Source organism: Trematomus bernacchii, unplaced genomic scaffold (assembly GCF_902827165.1).
Source record: "Trematomus bernacchii unplaced genomic scaffold, fTreBer1.1, whole genome shotgun sequence".
In the NCBI taxonomy this organism is placed as follows: domain Eukaryota; kingdom Metazoa; phylum Chordata; class Actinopteri; order Perciformes; family Nototheniidae; genus Trematomus; species Trematomus bernacchii.
Window position 1 is genome coordinate 1729357 of NW_022987469.1, and position 26144 is coordinate 1755500.

Consider the following 26144-nt stretch of genomic DNA (forward strand, 5'->3'; position numbering starts at 1 on the left):
GGCGCAAACGACTAGCTTGAGTGTCTTTTAATAGAAAACATTCAAATCCATATTATTAACAACATACATGATCTTATGCACTTGCAACAACTCACATTTTTTCAAATTCATTACTTCTTCTTGGAAAATCATCTTTTCTGTTGCTGCTCATTCTCTCGCAGGGGACACAGCCCCCTGGTGTTCATTAGCAGCACTACAGAAACTAGAAAGCATATGTACTCAAGTACTGTATTTAAGTACTATTTTGAGGTACTTACTTAATTGTGGTCTCACTTTGAACTTGCACCCACTTCACTTCAGAGGGACATATTGCTCTTTAATCGAAGCATCATTTATCGAACAACTTTAGTTACTCGTTACTTTAAAAATTAAGATTTTTGCACAGAAAACATACAAAGAATTTGCCTATAAGAGCAATTCAAAGTTATATTTGCATTAAAAAAAAACACTTGTCACTTTGAGCACTGGGTTCGTTTTCATTTCTCAATATTTTCACTTTTTTTACAAACCTTAAAAAACTATATTGAAAAAGAATTGCAGTTACATTTCCTCTGAATTGATTACTTTTGATACTTTGAGTACATTTTCCAGATGGAAAAAGGAAACATCACATTTGCTTTTTGTTGTGAAAGCTATTGCAAAGCTAACTTCTGGGTCGACCTCCAAAAAGTAATTATCATTCAAAGGTCATCGCCTGATCTTTATTTATTTTGCTTCATGTGGTCTGTAGTAATTCACTCACCTATCCTCTGACCTAGTTTAAATCTTAGATTTCTCCCACATGAGGATCGTCTGTTTCCTTTATTTATTGCTGTCTTTTTTCATTTTGTTTGTCCACCGCTGATTTGCATATCTGAAAAAAAGCACGATACATTCTGAATAGAAAATGTTTTAATGTTGTTTTTAAATTTGTACACACATATCACTGAAGTAAGTCTTAAAGAGAAACTGATTATTTTACAAAATCTATAATTTCCTAAAAATGAACTTTAAAGTCAACATAGCATTTTATATTTCAAATGTAAAAGTAAAAAAATAGCTCTTTTGCAACATCTTACAAGTCATATCTGAAAATGTTTAGTTCACTTTTGTGTTGCCAAAGCTTACCCCTGAATATACAATATCTGAAGTATCAAAAACAATATCAGAAGGTTTAACGTAAAAAGAACGACAGACTACTCTCCCTGAATGATGAGACAGTGATAGGACTTACCAGCATTAAAACATACATGTCAACTCTCTTGACAGGAACAATGATTTTACCGTGGTTAATAGAGTGGAACACATTTGAAACCTGCAGATTCATTAAAAGATCCATCCACATGACCTGAACTCTCTGCATTCTGCCCAGAGTCAACATTAGCATGTGGTATTGTAGCCTGAAATGTTACTGAGATGCACTTTCTTTCATTGAAGTAACAAAAGGAAAAACAAAAAAAAACAACAGACAGTCTTTGAACTTGGAAAATGAAATTGCCACACCTAAAAATAAAAAAATAGATAAAGTTGATAAAATAAGTTTTACACGTACACGTTGAAGAAAAAACGTTATGTAAATCAGAGCCCAACAAAAACTTGTCAAATATGTTAAAAGTTCAGAATAGGCTATAAAAGTGTAAAAGATTGCATAAAAGTTGCTGCAACATTTAAGAATCTTTTTTTGTTGTGAAGCTGTGCTGTTGCAGCGCTCTGTTGCGCTGCTTGTACAGACAGAGGATAGATGCCTTCAGCTATGTGCAAGCCAACACTGAGATCTTGTCTGCGTCCGTCACTGCATTGTGACGCTTGAAATGGTCCAGGAGCTTTTTCCAAGTCCGCCCGCAGTTCAGCAGCTCCTGGTTCCCTTTGAGAGGACACATGGGAGTTAAGAAGCTTCAGAGGAGCTTTAGGGAGTACAATTCATTCATGAGCAGCAGAAACTTGGACTGTACATTTTACATTTATATTTAATTTAATATGCCATTTTTAGTTCCAGTTTATATTTTATATGTGTTTAATTTCTAGTCTTTTTCATTTCTAATTATGTGCAATGCCTTGTTTTAACATGCTGTTGTAACGAAAACATTTCCCAACTCGGGATTAATAAAGTATATCTTAACTTATTTCTCATCTTATCTTTAACTTACCAATGATGCACAGTCCCTCCTTGGCCCTGGTGATGCCCACATTTATCTGGTTGGGATCGGCCACAAAGCCCAGATGTCTGGACAGCCAACCTCCGTCCTGTTCTACCTCAATCTCCTCGCTTGGCAGAGAGCACACTGTAGATATGATGACGTAGCTCCATTCACTTCCTAGAAGACAAATAAGACATGTCGAGCCATCAGTAAACAACAGAGGTTGTTGTTTGGTTTCTTCTGTCCAGCACTGGAACACCAGATCGAGTTGTGGGATTGTCGTCTGCAAGCCCAAAACAGTCTCTATATATCAGAAAAAAGATCTGAATCTGTCCTTCTCAACTGAAATATATAATATTTGTATACATTTGTCTGTGTTTACTAGCTACCATATAGCATACCATATAGTCGCCAAAACGTTAGTTGGCTAAAAAAGTCTTTAGTCGAGCAACTTTTAGTCTATTTAAGTCTGTAGTCTAATGAGAAATAAAATGCCTGTCCTTTCAGCCAGAATCCCCTCAGACTTCATAAGACCTATAACAGTGGCGAGCCGTCAGGGCCCTCTAGGCCCTCTGTGAGGGCCTAAGATATTCTAAAAAATAATATTTGAAAACATTAAAAAAAAAAAAATTTTTTTTTTAATTTTTTGTTGTTGTTACATTTTTCATTCGTTTTACAAAAATAACTTGATTTAATTGTATTTAAAATAACATTTCCAAAGAAATAAATCCTTCGAATCAGCCTGTTCACTTTCTGTTGGAATGTGAAGGGTTAAATGCCGTCTCTGCGAGTTATGTGAAGAGAGCTTGTTGGTCCCTCTGTACATTCACAGAGGGCCAGCTATAGTAACTCAATGAGAGAGTAATGTCAAATGACAGTACAATTGACCAATCATATCTTGGGTGGGCTTTATTTTCGCGGACTTTATGACAAGTTCCGCCCGCTGTGAGGTTTATACATGTGTGTTATTTTGTTTGTTTATTTATTTAAAGGACAGTGCACATTAATCCACATTGCTGTAAATGAGCAGGCTAATTTTCAACTGTTGTCCTCCACAACAAGACTAGTTATAGTGCTGCAGTGACGCGTCCTAAAACCCGGAAGTAAGCTGCGCATGGGTTCCATCGACAAAAAAGCAATGGGATTTCTCCATAGGATTTTGGAAAATAGCTCGAAATAAGGTCTGTGGAAAACGAACCTGTTAGATGAATGCACGTTTTGTTCAGCCGGATAATATCCACATGTCTACCCTACTTTTATAATTTTCTAATCATAAATCTAATCGATAGATTTATGATCGATAGATTTATGATTAGCATAAGTTCGTTCATGATGGCTCATGTCAGTGATAGTGATGACATCGTTGCGAAATTATTAACCGAGTCATTTTCAAGATTGAGTTACAATGATAAATTGGAGTGGCAAAGGATCAGCTGCATGACCCCGCCATCAAGTGCTTCATCCAAAAGGACTGGAGGATGGACTTTGTGTTTAAGTGATATGATCATCAAAGGTAGGCCTAAGTCATTTTCAACGTGGGCCCCCGTGCCGACTTAATTCATTTGTAATTGTTACTTGGCTGTGGGTGCCCTGTCATGATAGGTGTTTATATAAATGGTGTTGTTTAGTGTGGTAGAGGGTCGCTGTCATTGATGCGTTTTGCACCCCGGGCCGTTGTTTTGATATTCCGCTGAAGTATACGCTGTGACGTAATAACTCTTCTTTTTTTTCGAGGGAAGGGGGGCCTAGGTATAAAAGTCACGGCTCGCCACTGACCTATAATATATAATAATTCTGACCTCAGAAAACGATAAATTAAAGCTTTAATTCCACAATGTGGGCGTAATGTGCGGAGGTATTTTTGCTGAGGCGCATATTTAAGAGTGTTTCGGTTTGCTGTGTAGTGTTAATTTTCTTTGTTATATTTATTTTTAAATATAAAGAACGATATTCATTTTCACCTTTTTTTAAATAACCATTTGTTATTGTTGCCGTTACATCTACACATCCACAGAGTTGTGTGTGTGATGGTGTAAGTCATGTTATACTGTGTTGAGAGAATAAATGAACTAAATGCTGAGTGTGTGTGCTCGCTGCACACACACACACACACACACACACACACACACACACACACACACACACACACACACACACACACACACACACACACACACAATAAGAATCATCACCGCTCTGTCCGTGCGCTGTCACTCACATGCGCTTTTCGCGTGTAATATGTCAATTATTCTCAATTATAAGGCTCATTATTACCATTTTATTTTATCTTTTATATTCATCACAACGTACTGTGATGTTACTAATAATGTTGTTTCTCAGCCCTAAAATAATAATCATAATACACAGTATCATAAACGTAGTCGACTAATCTCCTGAATTGATGACGACTGGTCGACCAGGAAAATCTTTAATATCCTAGGGCAGTCATAGTATTTATATTTTACACATTATGATTTAAATTTCAAATGTCAGATATGGCCATAAATTAAGAGACACTGCTTCAAACAACCCATCAGGACAGGAAGTAGTTAGACCCATCGTTACTGGTTACACTCTACAGTTAGTACCTTCTTCAGAATTGACTCTGGAATATCCTTCATTGGGGTTTAGCTACTAAAGGGACTCTCACCTTGGCTTTTAGTGATTGTGGTAGCGGTGATTCCATCCAATTTCTTCTTCTTCAGCCCATCTCGGATTTCTGACACTTGCGCGTTATAGGGGGACAGAATCACAATATTTTGCTGTTCGATATTGGCTTTAGTCACCAGCTTTTCAGCAATGTCAATCTGCAAAAGAAACCAGTAAAACAAAAATAAATAATGTTAACTATTACTATCAGGTGACTTTTACCCTTATATCTTTATATTGCTGTTTAAAATCAACAGGGAAACATGGGGTGCCCAATACAGTACCACTTTGATTCTCTCTTCCTCGTTGGCTTTGGAGTTCTCGTTGCCCTTAGCTGTGTTGACCACCAGGCTGACGGTCTTTCCTCTGATGTCCCCAAAAACGATCGGCATCGTCTTATTGTCAACACGCAGGACGCTGCTCGGCTGCTCCACTCCGGTTAACAGATTCCCCTCGTAAAATTCTTGCGACGGGAACTCGCATATTTCCTTATGCTATAAAGGCACATAATTGCTAGTTGGTGATTGCCACTTATAACACAAAAACTCAAGTTGGGTAATAAAACAGTAAGTACATATAGTTAGTGTAATTTATGGTGATTTTACAACAGCTAGGGGGCATGGTTATGGATGGGGCTAATACTAACTGTATTAAATAAGTCACCTCATGTGATAAGTGGATGAAGAGATGGATAGGGTAGAGGAGGACGCAAAAGATATAAAGTTATCCTGGGAAAATATATTATCCTCTACAGTAGGTGGCGTATGCACCTTATTAATAATAATGATTGCAACCTGTCATAAAACCCAAAATGGAAGAGACAGAGGAAGCTAAAAAACATCTAGGTTACGGTCGTATTGTCAGTTTAGTTTAGGAAGGTTCCTGACGGAGTGAAATGACCCGGAAGTACCTCAGTGGCAGCCATGATAAGAGCTGTTTGAATTCTCTAGATGAAAGAATAGAATAGGGAGGGATGAAACCCTCTTTAATGGTCACACATGCAGAGCACACAGCACACACAGTGAAATTTGTTCTCTGCTTTTAACCCATCCTAGTACCAGGAGTCTAGTACTAGGAGCAGTGGGCAGCTATTGTACAGCGCCCGGGGAGCAATGGGAGTGAGGGGGGGAAGGGGGATGTCCGGTGCCTTGCTCAAGGGCACCACGGCAGGGCAGGAGGTGAACTGGGACCTCTCCAAGTAGAAGTCCACACTCCATATTTTAGGTCTGGTCGGGGACTTGAACCGGCGACCCTACGGCTCACAGTCCAAGCCCCTACTGACTGAGCCACTGCCGGAAAGGAAAGGAGCTTTGAAACTTGGTGATATACACAGTTATAGATGTGAAGGCCTAAAACGTTTTTATAAATAAAATTGTATTGATTTTAAAATACTTTCAAACAATCATGTGGATGATTACGTGTGGACCGGAGGGTGACAACAAGTTTCACTTGAAGAATATATTTTTCACTGTTGTCCACGTCCATAAAGCCTGCATAAAACAAGACCATACGAACGCACGGTGCAAAATATCTAGGTGCGCTGACAGTAGTCCACTGTACGGCATATTGTGGTTTCCCCATGGCAGACGCACATTAATAACTGCTGGTGGGCATACATATGTTGGTTATAATGTAACTGCAACAAGATTAGAAGTTTTCTTTCTCATAATGTTAGGGTGATTGGAGGTCCTGCATGTTGTTCAGGGTGTGTTGCTTGATGCTAACTATATTTTCTGGTGGAAACATTCTTATTTTCAACCAATGAATGAATGATTGTTGTGGTGCTGTGTGTATTTGTACTTCCCATGTACAGTATTGGTGTTTATAAATGTTCTCACCATCCTGTACTGGGTGTCCAGCATCACGGCGCTCTTCTTATGCATCGTATGGTAACGTTCAAACAGAGACTTGGCCATCCCCAGCCTCCTCACATGCACATTCTTCACAATGGGTCGTAACTGTTTATGGTCCCCGATCAAAACAATCTGAAAGAGAAGATCTGACAGTGAATAACTAGTGTCACGAAATTGAAAGGCTTGGGGCTGAGGGGGGCACGAGTGTGCTCAAATCTGTCCAATTTATTTTGATAAGAGGAATACCTGGTGGGGGAACTAGAGTGTATGTATGTGTATGTATATATACAGTATATAATATATACATATGTGTATTTGTGTATGTATATATAATATAGGTACATGTGTATGTATACATATGTATTGTAAAACCCCATAACCTGAGTCTAAGCTTCAGCCTTATATTATATATATGATATTATTCCGTTTGTTTCAATCTGCCCTGGTAGTTTGTCATTTTGTTTGTGAAGTGAGACACATTGTCTTTTGACATGTAATTTAAGGGCAGTTTCATGAATCAAGGCCACATTCATCATTATCATACATACAGCATTAAGGACAGTGTAAGCGGAGAGCCAGAGCAGAATCATTATTGTTACATGTAAATGAAAACCCACCTTCTCTGGCCGGTTGCAGACTAATGGAATCAAGGCCTGGGGTTCAGTGGCCATTGCACATTCATCAATGAGGATCTGCCGTGCACTGACGGTCTTAGTCAGATTCGGGGTGGAAGACTGTGAGCATGTACACAGTATGATGTCATGCTGTTCAAACTCATATTTCCGAGCCTTTACCAGAAGTTTTTTGTATCTTGGAGGGAAAATAATAGATACAGTTAGTGCATTGCTACTCTGTTTTTAATCATTTTCCTCAGATACAGTACAAGGTATTCATTTTAATGTTTTAATATGTTTACGATTATCAATTTCTTCTGATAGTCATCTTAATGTGCTTTTGAGCTAATGCAACTAAATAACTACCAACCCCTATTTAATATTATAGAAAATTAATATTCTGACTAATATTAACTCATATAAATATTTGTTAGTAATCAGGCTTGTTCATATGAGAAACTAATCTTCATCTGAACTTACTCTTTCACTTCTTCAGCAGGCAGCTTTTTTCCTTTTTCCAGGGCAAGTTTAATGCGTAGATCAAAATCTTTTATTTGACCTGAAGAAGGGTTAGTGTCCTCCCGCATGCGGTGATGCAGAGTGATGCTCCTAGAACCATATAAATATGCCATTGTTAGTCACTAGTAATAGATTATTTTTGTAAAATGTTTTGGTATGATTACAATACCTGAGCTCTGGTTTGGCACGCTCTTGGCGGGTTGACCTCCGGGAAAACTGCAGAGCGCAGTCTGGATAGGGGTAATCAAGCATCTCCACTTGTTGGCTGTAGAACCTGAGGGGCCTTAGTCTGTCCCCAAACCTCAGTAGGTACTCTGTGGAACAGTAGAAAAAACATGGCTCAAGTTAACAGAAAATGTTTGCTGAAAAATCAGCAGAGAAACAAAGGAACTTGCCTGCAACAACATCAACAGACTTGTTGGATGGGCCGCAGTAGAGAATAACTTGTTTCTTTTTCTCATCCCTTGGGTCAACATTAGTCCGTGGGCTCTTAGCGTTCAGCTCAAAGAAACCGAACACTATCTTCACACCAACGACTGTCTTTCCCGTCCCTAAGAGACAAATGAGAAAATGGCTTAACACTTTACAGAAAAGATGAAGCATCAGGGTGAGTATCAGTTCCAGCTCTTACCAGGTGGTCCCTGTATAATTGTGAAGGTATTATTTAGAGCTTTCTCCACAGCAATATGCTGACTCTGGTTAAACTGCGGCAGTCCATACGGTAGCTCTTTCCTCTGGTGGTTCCACATTGGTTTTACTGCAAAGACAACATTATGAGTATGTAAGTCGCTTTGGATAAAAGCGTCTAACAAGTGACATGTAATGTAATGAATTGTTTTTAGCAAGCACGAGTGAAGCTACTGAATTATACTTTTTCGCAAAGTATAATGTGTGTTCAGTTTATTTATTCTAATGGTTGACTTGAGACAAATAGTTAAAGTCTATGCAACTATGTACTGCTGACTCATTGTCCGGCAGTGGCTCAGTCAGTAGGGGCTTGGACTGGGAGCTGTAGGGTCGCCGGTTCAAGTCCCCGACCAGACCTAAAATGTGGAGTGTGGACTTCTACTTGGAGAGGTCCCAGTTCACCTCCTGCCCTGCCGTGGTGCCCTTGAGCAAGGCACCGGACATCCCCCTTCCCCCCTCACTCCCATTGCTCCCCGGGCACTGTACAATAGCTGCCCACTGCTCCTAGTGCTAGACTCCTGGTACTAGGATGGGTTAAAAGCAGAGGCCAAATTTCACTGTGTGTGCTCTGCATGTGTGACCATTAAAGAGGGTTTCATCCCTCCCCAATTCTTCTTCTTCTTCATGGACATACCCTCTTTTGGAATGTGTTTTCCAAGTGCTATAGCCTTGACAAGGTCACATGCATTCGGAATGTTTTCCACAGCCTCTTCTTTCCGGCTACAAAAGGAAAACATAAAAATGTATGTCAGCAGTTTAATCTAAAGCTGAAGAAATTGTCAAACAGCATATAACCGCAATGTCAATGCAAGAAAATAACAGATGAAAAGCCAAACTCTAAGCCATGTTACACAGATAAAGTCAAAATGAAATACACTTACATGTCAGGCAGAGACTTTGGGATTATTTCAACTGTGAAAGAAGTGTTTTTCTGAAAGACACAATCAGGAATGTTCTTCATCGGCAGGTGATGGACATAGAACTCCACTTCACTTCCTTCATTTGGAGGTTTTTTTTTTTTGTTCTGCTTTTACTGTGACACCGTGGGCCACCCATGTGAACACTCTTGGGTCCGCCAGAGCAGAATGTTCCGGGGTTGAAGGTAGCGTCAAACCTCTTTTCCGTATGCACAGTAAGCACTTTGAAAGGTTACATTCAATGGCCCATTCAGTGATGCATGCAATAGGTAAGAAGAAGCTTCCTGTTAGGCGACCTTCCTGCTTTTGACGGAAGTTTACCACCAGGTTCTCAATGACTATGCTGTCACTGTCATCCACTGCAGTGGAAGCAGATTCCATTTTACATAACGGTTTCCAGATCTGTACATACTCATTGGTGTCTCTATACAAGATTTTTGATGGTTCCTCTGCATATTTGGCGAAGCATGCGATAGCGCTGTGCACATGGTCCACACAGATCTCAAACCTTGGTTTAATGCGCACCAGCTGAACAGCAGGCGAGTTGTAACCTCTTCTTACCTCAGTGGTCATTTGGATCTGAAGGGTGTCCCCTCTCTGCAAACGCAAAGCGATGTCGACCTCATGCTCACTTTGTTCCTCCTGCTCCTCAGAGTCACATGACTTTGATTTGGGAGGTGGCATTTCAGACGATTGTGGCAGAATAATTTGTTTTTCCAGCTGCTTAGTATTAGCTTCCATTGTGAGAGACTTTGCATGATCCCAGTTTCCTTGGTCAATTGCTTCAACAGTGGCTTTCCATGTTGTCAGTGGAAGCTCAACGCAAGGACCATAGTCTGTCATTTGCAACTCTTTGTGGATTTGCATGTTGTCAACTGCATAGACCCGCCTTTTCCATGTAAGAGTGACACAGTCATTTTCTTCATCAAAAATGGGTTGGTCACACAATTGTAAATCCTTGTACATAACTGATACACTTTCTCTAAATATGTTCTTGTTAAAAGGAAATGCCACTGGAACACTGTCTCTGCTGGGACTCCCAACAAAGGCTAGCTTTGAAGCACTTTGTTTTTTCATGCTCACTGCATAGGAGATCTGCTCTGCCTTTTGTTCATACTCCTTGGCATTCTTGACGTTGTCCTCAGATTGACTACACAAAGTTGCAATCTCGGGAGTAGTGTATTGCGCTCTCCGGTCATGTATGACGGAGTGCAAAAGTCTCTGCGAGATGAGGTCCATGTACCGCCGTATTGGGGAGGTTGCTTGTGTGTAAGAATCTACGTTCAGAGCATAATGCCTAAACACTTCTCTGGAGTGGGAGCTGGAACATATGACTTTAGCTTTACTAAAACATTTTCTGAACTGATCAACGACTGGTTGGAGAGGAGGATGGATGTCATCTGCCGCAATAAGGTCCACCATCTTGTCAATATCATCTGCTCTGGCAGCTGACTGGATATCTTCCCACACTTCTGTCAGTATGCGAATGTTTTCACAGTTTGAGGGTTGTTCGTCAACTCCTTCAACTTTGTGCCGCACATGAAAGGATAGAGGAATTAGTTCTCCGCATTTCGCCTTGAAATCTTCTATCTTTTCACAATCAGGTTTTAACTGACAGCGAAGGGGTGTGCAATCCAAGGTTTTGTTTGAGTCAATCAAATCCTTTGATGCAAGTGTATTAAATAACACACTCAGCTCTTCAACCATCATATTGGCTTTACGCTTTCCTGGCAATCTCTTATCATCAGGTTGAGAATAAGCCCAATCTGAGCCCAGTCTGTCCTTCCTTCGAGCTTTTGCAAAACGATAAGCCACTGTGACACAGTCTTCTACAGAGTCAAATGCAGGTCCCTCTCTATACCGGTCAGTGATTATGGCCTCTGCCTCGTCATAAGACAACTGCCTGTTAGACTTGATCCCTGACAGCTGGAGTTTGTGCTTTCCAATGATCTCATTTGTTTTCTTGTTTACTTTGAACATTAATGATACCACCCTGCGTTGTTTGCCATCTGACAGAAGACTGAAGGTTCCAGTGCTGAACTCTTTGGGGAACATGTGCACAGGGTCTACACTGCCGCAGTAATATGTAGTACCACGTTGTTCTGCCTCCTTATCCAATTCACAACCTGGGATCACAAAGCTTGCCACATCTGCAATGTGGACTCCCAACTCATACTCATGCTCTCCAATCTCCCTAACACTGATGGCGTCGTCCAAGTCTTTTGCTTCTTTGGGGTCAACCGTGAAAGTGATCATATGGCTTAAGTCCTCTCTGTGTGTCCCGTCTTCATCTTGTGAAAAGAGACCCTCGTCTGGATTACATGTATTGGGTTCAACTTTGAATTCTTCATTCAGGATCCGTAGTCCGTCAACCAAAGAACTTCCAATAGGAAGAATATCTATGACGTTCCCTAATGGAATATAACAATTTTCTTTCCATCCAATTATTTGCACCACAAATACATTGTTCTGTTTGAGCTTTTCATCAAGATGTTCAAATGCTGCAGTCGTCCACTGACCATTCATTTTCTCCCATATTGGAATGCAGTTACGTTTTCTCTTGCTGATCAGTATGCATATTTTAGGGGCAGATTTTGCAATAGGTATCATCGTTCTTTTGATAAATGTTTGTTCAGAATGTTGTCTTGGTTTGCTGTGATCCTCATCCTCAAGCAGACACACAAGAACGCGGGCTGATTCAGATTGCTTGGTGATGCTGATCACCTTCGCTGTTTGTAAGACCACTTCGTCTCCAGTGAAGGTCTTACCCATGTTATCTCTTCCTTTGATGCGTATTCTTGAGGTGGGGTTTGTCAAATGGTACAACATAACCTTTGTTATATGACTCCCTGACCAACTTTCCGTGCTTGTACATCCCTGGATATTTCAAAAGATCTGCATCAACATCACTGATATTGTATGATGATCTTGACCTATGGTTGTTGAAGTCTTTACATTTCCACTTGTCCTCATCCAAATTGTCTTTTTTCAGGAGTTCATAGTCATCTTTCAACTCTTGAAGAATTGCATCACTGAGAGTGCTGCTCTCATCAACATGTTCAGGCTTCTGAAACCTTGTAGTTTCCATGACATCTTTCATGAAGAAATCCTTGGTGAAATGCTTTGGTGTGACACTGTTGTTGCTGATGCAATGATCTATGTAGCTCTTCCAGACCTTTGAGCAGTTCCCAAAGCAACAGAGGGCAGCAGCATCTCCAACCACAACCACCTGGGACTGAGCTCTGGTCATTGCAGTGTTCAACACACGTGCATCATTGAACAGCTCCAGACCAGGTAGGTGAGATGTTTTCAGGCTGTCACGTGTTTGCACAGCTGTCATTATAACTGCCCTGAACTGTTTACCTGTAAACACATGAAGACGATGTGTTTTATGTTAAATGACAATGATATGGAAAGGGTAATATAAATATATACGGTATATAATAACGGTCAAACAGGTGTGCAGGGTTGGCACAATCAATGTCTAACAAAAAAGGATAATCATCCAGGAGTTCTTAAAGCGAAACTAAATTACCTTGGACATTTGCAAGATTCTCAACATGGACTTCATTGAGGCCTCTTTTTGAAAGTGCTTTCCTCATTTGCCAGACCTATGAATCACATGAAAAAAGTCAGATAATTAAATAATTACAACTCAACGAAAAAATACATTGAGATATTACTTGATGCAGAAGTCTTTGATAAATATTTTATGTAAACAATATATTCATCTCAATCTTAAAAGTTACCTGACATCCGTCTGATAGAATGCAGATTGAGCTTGGGTCCTTTGGCCCCCATGTCAATGGCCACTGTTCGAGAACCTCTTTCACTGCTTCAGCCACTTTGACAACTTCTTCTTTGTTACACCAAGACATAGACCCAGTGTCCAAGAGACATTCTCCCCTGACATGGTGAAACTTTAAGGCATTGCCATTTGCAGGAGGCGGAACATTTCCTTTAGCTTTGATAACGTCATTCTTACCGACGTAGAAATTGGTGGACACAAACTCCACAATCTCTTTGGTTGAGCGGTAGTTTTCACTGAAAATGATTCTACTATTCTGGGCAGCATCACACTTTTGGCCTTGATAGTAGTGGAAGAGGCGATTAAGGAGTGTGTGATTTGCACGGTGATGATCATCAACTGAGAAAAGCTTGGGTCCCATTTGCATGTGATCTCCAGCCAAAACAACTCTGGTTTGTGGACCAGCAAGGCCAAGGGCCATCAAGGCTTCACATTCAAGCATCTGAGAGGCTTCATCAATCAGTATGTGGGTAAAATATCCCTCTGGGAGATTTAGGTCATGAAAATGTCTTGCCATTGTTGTGGTTGTTATAACTATTTTGTGGCGATCAAGAGCAGCTTTTGTAGGTGGTAAAAAAGACTGTTTGTCTTCCGAAAGCAAGCAGTATTTCAAAGTGATCTCATCTGTGGCAAACAAAGCTTTCCCTTGTTTGTTCACTTTTATTCGAATTGGTCTCGTTCCATCATCTTTCTTGTTGATGAATGGATGGAAGTGATCTCTGACGTACAGATCTGCAGAACTGAAAGGAAAAAAAAGTTAATGTTGGTGCTATTTTTTGAAAACATACTTTAGGCAGTACAGCTCAGAGCAATGAGCATGACTCGATTAACACTTTGAAAGTAATAAAAGGTCCACAAAAATCTGTTTTAATTTATTAAGGAATCAGTATATTATTCAAACATTTAGAATAATTGTCATTACCTGTTGGTGTGGGTGCAAATAAGCACTTTGTTGTGAGGCAGCTTACACAGCTCTCGGGCTGCTAAAGCAAGGGTGAATGTTTTCCCAGTTCCAAATGGTCCGTAGATGAGGAGTGGTGCTGAATATTTCTGGACATTGGAGCTTCCTGTGATAAAGTCAACTGCTGACTGCTGCTTTGGGTTGAGCTTCTCATGTTTGATGTTATTCACAGGAACTCCACAGTGTTTAAGGTCTGGCAACACTATTTTTGTATCAGGAAGGAGATCTATGGCCTTGTGCATGGTGCAGAAGCTGTGGCGATTGAGCTGGAACTGCACCTCCATTTGATACGACTCATTGCTTCTGAGTGTAAGATCAGAGCAACACTTCTTAGACAGTTGCAAATACATGGTGTTCTCACTTGTTTTGTCTTTCAGTATGCTGGCTTCATAGACCTTGGAGTTTTGACTACTTTCAGATAAAGGGGCTATCAGGGCAGACTGGATGCTGCGTTTCAGTGCCAGTCCCTCAGGGGTGTCTGGAGTGAGCCTACAAGGAATGGAGACAGCACAGAACAGTTCTCCCCGAGGAGCCATCATGCCAAACTTTGTACTGTTCAACGTCTCCGATGTTGTAATTTCTCCACAAACATTTAACCTAAAGAAAATCAGAAAACAAGCTTAGAATTTGTAAATAGTTGCAAAATCCAAACATGATAAAAGGAACTCTCTACGGCAGGGGTGGGGAACCTCCGGCCCCCGGGCCGTATACGGCCCGCGAGACCATTTGGTACGGCCCTCGAGGTAATTTATAAACACACACAAAAAAGAAAAAAATTAAAGAAATCTAGACCGCAAAAAAATTAAACAAGCGAGTGCCTGTTTTTCCTGGCCACGGTCAGGGTTCTTGAACACAACACGAGCCTAACGTGTCATCACGTGATATATGTCTGGTCTGACAGGGGTGCAGTTCTGACGGAGAGCACCAGAACATCGCTCCGGCACTTCCAAAAATTGCAGTACCCATAAGCCATACACATGCCGCAGTTTGTGCGTGGCTGTGTCTTTAGTTGAAAGCCCAGTGGCGATCTGTTCATCTGTCATACTGATCATACAGTCAATAACTTTGTTGTTATTAGCATCTGGTTAGCTAGCTATGCTAACGAATATAAGAAGCTTTTTCTCCAACCAGTGAGGTAAAGGCACATCTATATATGATCATTAGTTATAAAAAAATAAGAGAATAAAGTAAACCGGTATAAAATACTATATGACAGTAAAACAAAGTTGTTATTAATAAACAAGAATACAGTTTGAAAGGGGAGTGATTTGTAAAATATCCATAAAGAAAATCTGCTTACAGTTCTGTTTCATATGGGTGTTGAGAGATGTATCCATAGATCTCCTAATGTTGCTCTCAAAGTGCACCAGATTGATGCTTTTAACTTCAACATTTAAAAAAAATCTTCCCGGGGGAGCACGCCCCCCGGACCCCCCTAGAGGAGGTTAGGTCCCCCCCCCACTTAAATCTTGTCCACATGGATAGGAAACTAAATACATTTGCACACATCTTGTGTCCATATCTTTCTGTTGTGGTGGTCATGCCACACCGTGCACGTGCATGCATGCGCGAGTCATGGTAAGATATCTGGATTAAGAGGTTGCTTTTTCTTTGCACAGCATGAAAGAAAGGTGAAATGAATGGGCTGTGATTTTAGTATTTTTAAGCAGAGGTCAATAATTTGTACGGCCCTCGGAGGATGTTGAAAAAATTGAAATGGCCCTTGAGAGGAAAAAGGTTCCCCACCCCTGCTCTACAGGAAAGCACATTACCTTGAAACAATCTGGTCCTCTGCCCGTTCCTCATCGTACAGGAACTGGTGCATTCTTTCTTTGTAGTTGTCACTGTTCAGAGGTGTTTGGCTGCTGTAGGAGGATTTATACAGAAAGCTAATCTGAGGAGGCTTGTACTTCTTTAACAGTTTCTCCTGTTCTTCTGTCCTGGACGAACATGGGATGATAACCCGGTTTCCTCGATGCCAGCGCTCAGCAGTTTGAAAGGTGTATCCAAACGTCACTGTTGGTTGTTCAACGTCATCCAATGACAGCTTGCCTACTCTAACCCGGAGTTTCTTCAAGAGCACTGGTCTCATGTCAAAATCTAGTACTAACCACTGGTCGTACAGGCCTGGGTTGATGGATGTGAAAGACACGGTGATGTCATAGGTCATGTCGTCAGTGAGAAAGGGTTCACCGGGGGAGTAGATGCAGGGCACTGAGCTGATGTCGCCGAGCGTATAGGAAGCTCCTGGTTCTTGCTTTAGCAGCGCCACGTGCACGAGCTGTCTCTGTACATACAGAAAGTGGCTAGTAAGCAAACTACGAACAACATTTCTCAGACATGAAGGAATACACATTTCTATAGGATAAAGATTATGTGAATACTACAAAGATACTAAGAAGAGTAACTAGGGTAATAGTTTAACACAGCATTCTGATTAAGGGCTTTTTATATATTATATTGTATAGCTATAGCTCACAATGGGCTGTAGTTCCTGATAATTAGTTTTCAACTGGACCACAAGGTTTAAATTTAGAGATATACTATATATCAGTGGCGAACCGTCAGGGCCTTCAAGGTATTCGGAGAATACCCTGGAACACTCAGATAAAACAAACAAAAAATCGATTTAATTATATAAATAAAATGTAATAAAATGAATAAATGAGAATCGTATCTGTGTTGTTGATCTGTAATATCACAGTGTTACGTTGATTTGTTTGTCCTTCTCGGACCATGCATTACGCATTTCAGTGGTTTTGTGTTAGAAAACAAAGCAACCAATCAGATCTTGTTCTGGGTCTCTGGGTAGAATATCCGCGGCGGCGGCGGGGGGTGTGTGTGTCTACAGAAGGTCCAGTTGTGATAGACACAGTTCGCCACTGCTATATATAGAGGTTTCAATGTAAACTGGAACCATCCTGTTCCACTCATACACCTTTTATTCCAAGCCCATTACTGCATTCCAATGATCACTGCTATCTCAGTGTCATTCAGGAATATACACTGTTTTGCATGGCGGTTAGTTCATTATTCATCGTGATAATTCACATATTAATAATACCATGCAACTAATTATTTTGCACAGTGCACACACACGCACACACACTACAGCAAATGTGTAAAGGGCACAAAAACACAGTTTGCTGTGTCTGTATAAAGCAGCAGACATTTCACATAGGAAAACAAACCAACCTCAATGCATTGAAAAACATGGTAAACATCTGACCTCTGTTTCAACTTGGAAGTTCCATCGCAGTGTTTCATTGATCTGCTCACACTCCACAGTTAAATCTCCGTCACAAGAGATGCTGACATCGTTGACTTGCTCTGATAACTGTAACGTTCGAGATGGTGAATTACAAATATGGTATTTAAGGAACTGAGAATATATAGTAATAAATACAAAACATGTATGAAGTGAATTATCTAATTGCATTTCTTATTTCTTACTAAGTCACTCATTTGTACAACTGTTTGTTGTAACTGGATGAAGTCTAGGCATCTCTGTTCCTGAAATGAAAGGGAGCATTCTACAGTGGTGCGAGTCCTGGGGAAGCGCACATCACTATAATTACATGATACCCTTAGATTACTGTCTGTGGCAGGTCTATATATACCCATAATGCACCAGGTTCAAATTCAGTAAAGCACCAGACACCGACTGCGTATGACCTGTGTTATCTCTCCCTTAGCATTTGAAGGAAACGCCTAATCCTGTCCAGTTTATTTCTGTGTTGTGTCTTATGTGCAAAGGTACAACAGTCTGGCAGTCTGTATTAATGCATTAAAGGCTGGATTTAAAGACTTTTAGATGACTGAAAAAATCTGAACAGAATTAGATAATGTGTCAAATACTTATACTCACTATGTGTACTTCATTACTGCTGTTTTTGTATTCCTCCAGCAGCTCCAGGTTATAGTTCATGAGACCCTGGTCTCCGATGCTCTGTCTGATCTCCTCCTCCTCTGCAGCTCGCATCAGCCACTCCTTCAGCTCCTCCTCAGAGTGAGCTTTGGGGCACTTGGTGCCGTACTCACATGTTTGTGGTCTAGGATGAAATTGACTTTTTTTAATCGTACTATAAAAAGAATATGGCTATATTTTGCACATTTTTCTCAGGAGGTTTATACTAATGTGAATTATAGTTACTTATTTGTTACAGGATAAAACAGACAAAAGTAGGAAAGCCCCAAAAAACGATAAATAGTTTTGGTAATGTAAGGCATTTTTGCTAAAACAAATGAGTTCTGATTGTTTAACACAACCTGACATTTCTTAAGACAAAAAAGTGTAATGTGAACAGTTGTATGCCTCAGATGATCATTTACACATGTGCATTACAGCTTACAGATCACAGTGTACAAAAACATTTAGTCCCCGGTATCTGGAACTGAACTATATAGTATTTACTTTATGATCAAAACTCTTGTCAAAATGTTGTCAAGATCTAGAAATGATTTTACACTCATTTCCACATCTGTGTAGTAACCCTGACACACCACAAACTAAAGTTATATGGATAACATGTGTCTCTTTTTTTCCAGCATAGAAGACGTACAGAACAACCAAAAAAAGGAGAAAATAAATAAAACAAACACACCAGACATGACAGGAATACTAACAAATCATATATAATATCAAAATAATAATAATAATAATAAAAAACATAGGTTAAGAAAAAATACAAAACTAATAATCATAAAAAGTTGTGTAAATATATATATAATTAAACTTAAATAAAAACGATTAGAAAATAAATCATATTAAAAAAAACTCAAGGTGCAAATAAACCCAGACTACCCGTACCCTCCCCTCAGTGACACCCCTGATCTACCATGTGTTTGTTTACCTCTCGCAGAGCCAGAACTCAGCCCGGTGGTTGTGTGGGGGCTGCCGGCCCCTCCACCTGGTGGTGGTGTCCTCAGAGAGCAGCCGGGCGTGCTCCAGAGAGGAGCAGTGCTCGAAGAAGCTCTCTGGGGAGGAGAGCACCAGCAGGCACACTCTGCAGTACATGGAGACCGGCCGCTGCTCCGTCAGCTGCTGCTCCGTCAGCTGCTGCTCCGTCAGCTGCTGCTCCGTCAGCTGCTGCTCCGTCAGCTGCTCCATCAGCTGCTGCTCCGTCAGCTGCTGCTCCGTCAGCTGCTGCTCCGTCAGCTGCTCCGTCAGCTGCTGCTCCGTCAGCTGCTGCTCCGTCAGCTGCTGCTCCGTCAGCTGCTCCTTCAGCCGCTCCGCCTGCCGCTGCTCCGCCTGCTGCTGCCGGCTCAGCTGCAGGACATAAGGTCGCACGGAGACCCCGCCGTGCTCCACCCTCCACACGGCCATCTCCACCTCGCTGTGCGCAGCCTGGCAGCGGCCCGCCTGGTGCCAGCAGGGCTTCCCCTCCGTCACATGACTGCAGAACTCAAAGTGACAGTTCTGGGGGAGAGGGCGCACCTGGCTGTAGACGTGCTTCCTCTTATTCTCTGACAGGTGATGAACTAGGACTGGGTCCCAGGGGTGCGCTGCATCTGCTGAGCAAGAGGGAGTCCATCTCTTGGTTGTTAGTTGTTGTGGCTTGTCATTGAAGCAGCGTTTGCAGAGCTCGATGAATTCACCTGGAAACTGCTGGAGAACCCTCTCAGCTGTACTCTCCGGTGAGATTGAAATCGGTTCAGACTCAACTACAAGTCGGATGAACTCCTCTCTACCAATGTGTTTGTCCTTCACATAGTTCCACAGAGTGGCCTCCTCATCGCTTCTGGCATAGGTGCATGTCTGCCCGTGCTTTGTGCACCCAGAGCCCTCCACAAAGAACTGACACACTTGGTAAAAGACATTTCGACCACATGTAGGCCGCTCAGAGACAGGCCTCCAGAGGTCACAGGCTTTGTCTTTGGCTAAAAGAAGATTTCTCCTGCACTTGTGACTCACTGACTGAACTGTGTATGATATTTCCTTCTCTTTGACAGAACACAGATCACACACAGCCTTCAGATCTAGAGCTGGCAGGTCCCTCAGAGACTCAGAGTGATCAGGCGGATCCGCTCCTCCCTCAGACTGAGCTACAAGGTTACAGAGCGACACATGGTTGATCCTGTGACACTTCTCAAATGTCCAAACATCAGCTTCCTCATCACTTCTGGCAAAGGTGCACCGATTCTTGTGGTACGAGCAGCCTTGACCCTCCTTAAAGAAGTAACACACCTCATACCGAACGGGGTTGGGAAACGTGGGCCTCTTTGACACAGGCCTCCATTTGCTGCCACATTTGGCTCTGCAGAGCAGGAGGTTGCGTGCACACTGGTGTTGAACTGGTTTTAACCTGTAGGTAATTTCTTTCTCCTCGACAGAGCATTTAGTGCATACAAGTTTGAGGTCATATTTTGTTGTAAGAGGAGCAAGGTTGGCGGCTGACATGGTGATACACTGAGTCACCAGCTGCAGTCAACATGTGTCATGACCTTGCACATTGTAGAAATATGCCCAGAGTTTAAGCAATTTCTATGTTTTCATGTGTGTTGCATTCAGTCCCAATAGACCTGATTAACAAAGTCACTAACGGGCCTCTGAGAGAATGAGGGAGGATTAACTTCATAAATGTCAAACCGAAGGCCAAAGTGAAGAAATGTGGAGCTGAGCTTGAATATGTCTGAAACATAAAACAGAAGAGAAGACAGCATGATGAGAAGAGCGCTCAATGTCTTCAATTCAATTCAGAAAGCCATTTAGTCACGTATATTTCCGGCAAATATTATAGAACCACTTAGTCTGTTTATCTGCTGAATCATTTAAATAGTCTGGCTTTCAAATTTAAAGTCTAGACACCAATGAACGAAACAAATATTTTCTTTTCTTGGCATTTGCAATGTGGTCTGAATTCTGATTACAATATGGGCCAGACCTTCTCATTGCTCCGATCCAAAGAGTTCTGCTTGAATTTACACCTGCATTACATGGCTGTCCTCCTGATAGGATATCTGTACAGATTACATCTTAAAGCCAGGTGTAAATGGGGTCACACATTACACTTTATATTTGTTTTTATCCATTGAGGAAAATAGATAGAAGGCTTATTGTTTTTTATATAATAATTCAATATTAGGACAGATAAATGATGCAGACAAGGTGGAGGAAAACAATAGGCAACAGGTCAGAATGCAGTTTATAATGCAGAGAGCCTTCCTGTGGGGTACTCTATCATCCTGGTCAAAGACCTCAGATATCACGGCAAAATAACTACAAACTTATGATAAACATGCTCCAACCCAAAACGATAAAAAGATAATTTCAAGTCTTCAGTGTAGGAATCCATCGTCACCCACAGAGGCCGAACATACCAACAATGAAAAGAAAGAAACAATTGTACATATACTGATTTCAATAATATCCACCATAACAACACTTTAAAATAGTGTAAATAAATAATATATTTTTTTATTCTAGGAACACATATTATGTTGTATTATTACTCCTATTTAACAGCACTATATTATTAGCAGCAGTGGTATAATGTTAATAAGTACATTTACTCAATTATTTATTTTATTTTATGCTACTTTATACACTCCACTATATTTTGTGAGCATTTATGTTACATATTTATGTCCTGGTTGCTTTGCAGATTTAGGTTCTTCTTAATACAAAATATAAATCAACTAATACATTATCCTATATTATGAAACGTCCAGCTACCTAGTTGTAGATGGAGTCATTCAAATAAACCCCACTTTTACTGAAGTGATAACACATAAATGCACCAATCATTTTGATAAAGTAATTTAAAACATATAGTGCTTAAATTGGCCATTCTGCATGGTGAGTACTGTTACTTTTGGTACTTGAAGTATATTTTGATGCTGACAATTTTGTACTTTTACTTAAGTACTGTTTAAATTGAGTACTTTCACTTGTAACAGAGTATTTTTATACTTTAGCATTGCTACTTTGACAAGGTGGGAAGTAACTAAATACATTTACTCAAGTACAATTTTGAGGGACTTACCTCAAATATATAGTATTTCCATTTTATGCTACTTCATACTTCTACCCGACTACGATTCAGAGGAAAATGTTGTACTTTTACTCTACTACATTGTATTTAATACCTTTAGTTACTTTGGATGTGGATGAATGATGTGAAATCTAATCAAGTGTTAAATCAGACTTTAGTTCCACCTGGAGTAAATCCACAAGCTACCCTGCAGTATACAAAGTCATTCAAACTAGCTGCACCTTTACCAGCTTTGAGAACACTTTCATGATCAATCATTATAAAAAATATCATATATATTATTCTGAAATGGACCAATCTGCACTTTTACTATTGGAATTTTGAGTATAATTTGATGCGGATATTGTTCTACTTTTCCTTGAGTTACATTTTGAATGCAGGACTTTTATTCTAACCGAGTATTCCTACACTCTGGTACTTCTACTTTTACTGAAGTACAAGGTCTGGCCGGGTACTTCTACTGTTACTCCCTCGTCTGATGAGCAGTATTCTGCCTCTAAATGTCAGGAGGTGCCTCTGCATGGAGCTTCCAGCGTCAGTCCACCAGAGGGCGCAGCTGAGCATGTTCCTGGTGCAGCACACCATTACATGACATGTTACTTGTTAGACGCTTTTATCCAAAGCGACTTACATACTCAATACTGTGGACAATCCCCACAGGAGCAATTTGGGGTGAAGTGTCTCAGGGACACAACGACATGCTGACTGCACTGTGGGGTTTGAACCTGTGCTCCCTTGATCCGAACACCAACGCTCTATCCACTGCGCCACACGCCTCCACACCCTCAGCATGATGTCAGCGACAAGAGAATAAACAATGGTTTGAGGTGTAGGTTTTCTACCGGTAAATATGCCTTTAAATATGCCCCTAAAGACGATTCAGTTATTACTGATTCAAAAAAACATGTCTACAAATGTGTCCTTTACTGTCTGACGAGTTTATTTCAACAGGATTACTGCAACTACTGGGATTTCCACTACTACTACTACTACTACTACTACTATTACTACTACTACTACCACTATTCCTATAAATAAATATGATAATCACAATGATAATCGCAGTGACAACAACAACAACAATAATAATAGTAATGAGCGTAATTAGGCAGCTCCTCATAAGTGTGTATTTGCAGGATCTTCCATGTTATCTCAAATCATTTCTCTCAACGCTTCATTGAAATATGAATAAGTAAATGTTCGCAATGATCGCATGCACTCACCTCCCGCAGCTCCTCTCGCGGTGACCGGGTTCTGTCTCTCTCGGTGACCGTGTTCTGTCTGCAGACTTAACTTTCGTTTCCCATGCTTTGCGTCACAGCTTCAGATGACAGGCATGCGCTCTGTGCACGCGCATCACTCCTCTTCCTCATGTGAACAACAGTTTGTGAATCTGCATACTGTGTTGCAGGAAATGTGTCTTTGGCACTGGCAAATAAGATTAAATAAGCAGAGGCGGTGTTGTGGAGAAACCTCTGAAGTTGAGCCGGATGTTTTCGAGATCTTCACAACACCAAGTTAACACATATTTTACATTCAAAAAAATCAACAGAGTCAAAAGAGTTCCAATAGAATATAGTTTACTGAAGATTCAACAAAGTACAGCAAACATGAGTCAGTTCATGAAGTGACTCATACACATCTCTTATCAGTTGTTTCGCCTTCTTATATGTCTCTGTGTGTGTGTGTGTGTGTGTGTGTGTGTGTGTGTGTGTGTGTGTGTGTGTGTGTGTGTGTGTGTGTGTGTGTGTGTGTGTGTGTGTGTGTGTGTGTGTGCGTGTGTGTGTGTGTGTAGCATACTTCTCTTTCATCCCAGTAACAGTCTAATTAGTGGAGTATGGGATGGTCTCAGGTCTCAGGCTCTCCTTTTTGATCTTGACTTTCTCCATTACGTAAGACACCATTATTTCTTCCACCATCCTGAATCTCTCTGAATCTTTATCTACACCAGTGTCTGTCTTTGGACTCAAGGATCCCATCAGCAGGACATTTCACAGATAAACAGTTAGAGCTTTCAAAGGATAGGGTTGTTATATAATCTGTCCCATACTCTCAAAAGATATCACACAGTGGGAGAAGTACTCAGATCTTGTACTTTAGTAAAAGTAGAAGTACCAGAGGGTAGGAATACTCTGTTACAGGTAAAAGTTGTGCATTGCAAATGTTACTTAAGTAAAAGTACAAAAGTATGATCATCAAAATATAGTTAAAGTAGCGAGAGTAAAAGTAGTGATTGTGCAGATTGGTCCATTTCAGAATAATATATATGATATGTTTTATAATGATTGATCATGAAAGTGTTCTCAAAGCTGGTAAAGGTGCAGCTAGTTTGAATGACTTTGTATACTGCAGGGTAGCTTGTGGATTTACTCCAGGTGGAACTAAAGTCTGATTTAACACTTGATTATATTTCACATCATTCATCCACATCTGTGAAGTAACTAAAGGTATTAAATGTAGTTGAGTAAAAGTACACCATTTACCTCTGAACTTTAGTGGAGTATAGCATAAAATGGAAATACTCAAGTACTCAAAATTGTACTTAAAAACAGTACTTGAGTAAATGTACTTAGTTACTTCCCTGCTCTGAAATTCAGATTCAGATGACTTTATTGTCTTTACATTTACATACAATGGAAATGTGTCTTTGGCACTGGCTAATAGGCTAACATCACACTCACCACACACAGCACAACATTCAGACACACAAAGAGTGGTTTGTTCTTCCATGGCTTGGGTCCATTCAAATATCAGTTGAATGAAAAATAAATCATTAACTATACATTCAAATGATTAGGTGATGGTGTTGGTGGCAGAGTGTCCTAAGAAGGCACACATCCATGATGCCACGACGAATCCCTCGTCACACTTTAATGTTAAATGTTAGCATGTTAGCATTTGTACTGCCTGCACATCCTTATGCATAATTATAACATAAGGTACAAAAAACCCCGTATTTTCTTAGATTGTTATGTTAGCACCACCAGATACCAAAGCAAGTTCTTTGTTTGTGTAAACGGGCCGGGCATACACCTGATTCTGATTCTGATATGCCAACTGTTGGATGATGCACATCAGCACGTTCAAATCCAATAGTTGTTAGTTGGCATCCAAGCACATTTCTATTAGCATATACAGCATTTATCTACTGCAATGGACTTCATGCGTTACATGGAACTTTGTATTACTGTATAATCATGTGAAATGATGAATCATTGTGTTTTGGTTGAAACAAAGGGGTTCCTCTTTACTTCCATGCTGCACTGTCTCCTTTTGAAGCAGCCCAGAACAGAGAAACCAAACCTCTCTCAGTGACTCTTTGCTGCAGTCTACAAACATACAAGAGATGTACAAACATCAGGCCACTATTATACATATGCATATTTGACAGTTAAGCTGCTTTACTGAAGCAGTTTTAGAATGTTTTGAACAATTAGAGACATATTGCCCAACACATTTTCAAGATACACCAAACCGGCTTTTTATGGCTCAGAGTTGATTCCAGCTGTACCTTTGACATATCAGAACATGTATCTGCCTTTCCAAATGTGTGTGGTTAAACAAAAATGAGATAGATAAGTAATAGTATTTAATGCTGATTTACAACTACGTTGGGTGGTCAAAGGGCACTGCAGGATGTTGGAGAATACAAAACAGGAAACAGGCTAACTTTGACACACTGAAAAGGTTTCCAAACTGTGTGTAGAAATGATCTTCAGCCTGAAGCTGTGTGTTCCTGTGAACCCTCACAGCTTGTTCTTCCTGGAAAAAAAGTGATAAAATGTCACATGCACATGATTCAAAATGAAACTTAATGACTAAAACAGGAGGTGGGACTTCTGAGGAAACTTAAAACTTAAAGGCACAACGTTTTGTTGTTTTTTATCTCTGAAGGCCAGAAACAGGGTGGACCCCTGAGCTCTTCCAGAAACACAATGTTAAGATTTAGAAACTCAGTATCTCAGGCAGTCGTGATGCTCCTGGTAATGTTTCTGTTTCCAGACGTGTGTTTTGTCTCAGCCTGA

At 40.5% G+C, this 26144-nt stretch overlaps 1 protein-coding gene across 1 annotated transcript; it reads right to left on the minus strand.

The window, feature by feature from the left end:
* Positions 1-873: 873 nt before the first annotated feature.
* Positions 874-20552, minus strand: LOC117493348 (helicase with zinc finger domain 2-like; the record flags this gene model as incomplete). The annotated part of the gene is given in 21 exon segments (XM_034143862.1): positions 874-1843; positions 2127-2294; positions 4768-4924; positions 5051-5260; positions 6605-6751; positions 7237-7429; positions 7714-7842; positions 7922-8066; positions 8148-8303; positions 8384-8509; positions 9074-9159; positions 9321-9440; positions 9442-12167; positions 12169-12719; positions 12892-12967; positions 13106-13904; positions 14087-14722; positions 15898-16412; positions 17355-17462; positions 17994-18177; positions 18979-20552. Coding segments are annotated over 21 exon segments (8919 nt in total), but the record flags the coding sequence as incomplete, so codon positions are not given.
* Between the last annotated feature and the right edge of the window lie 5592 nt (positions 20553-26144).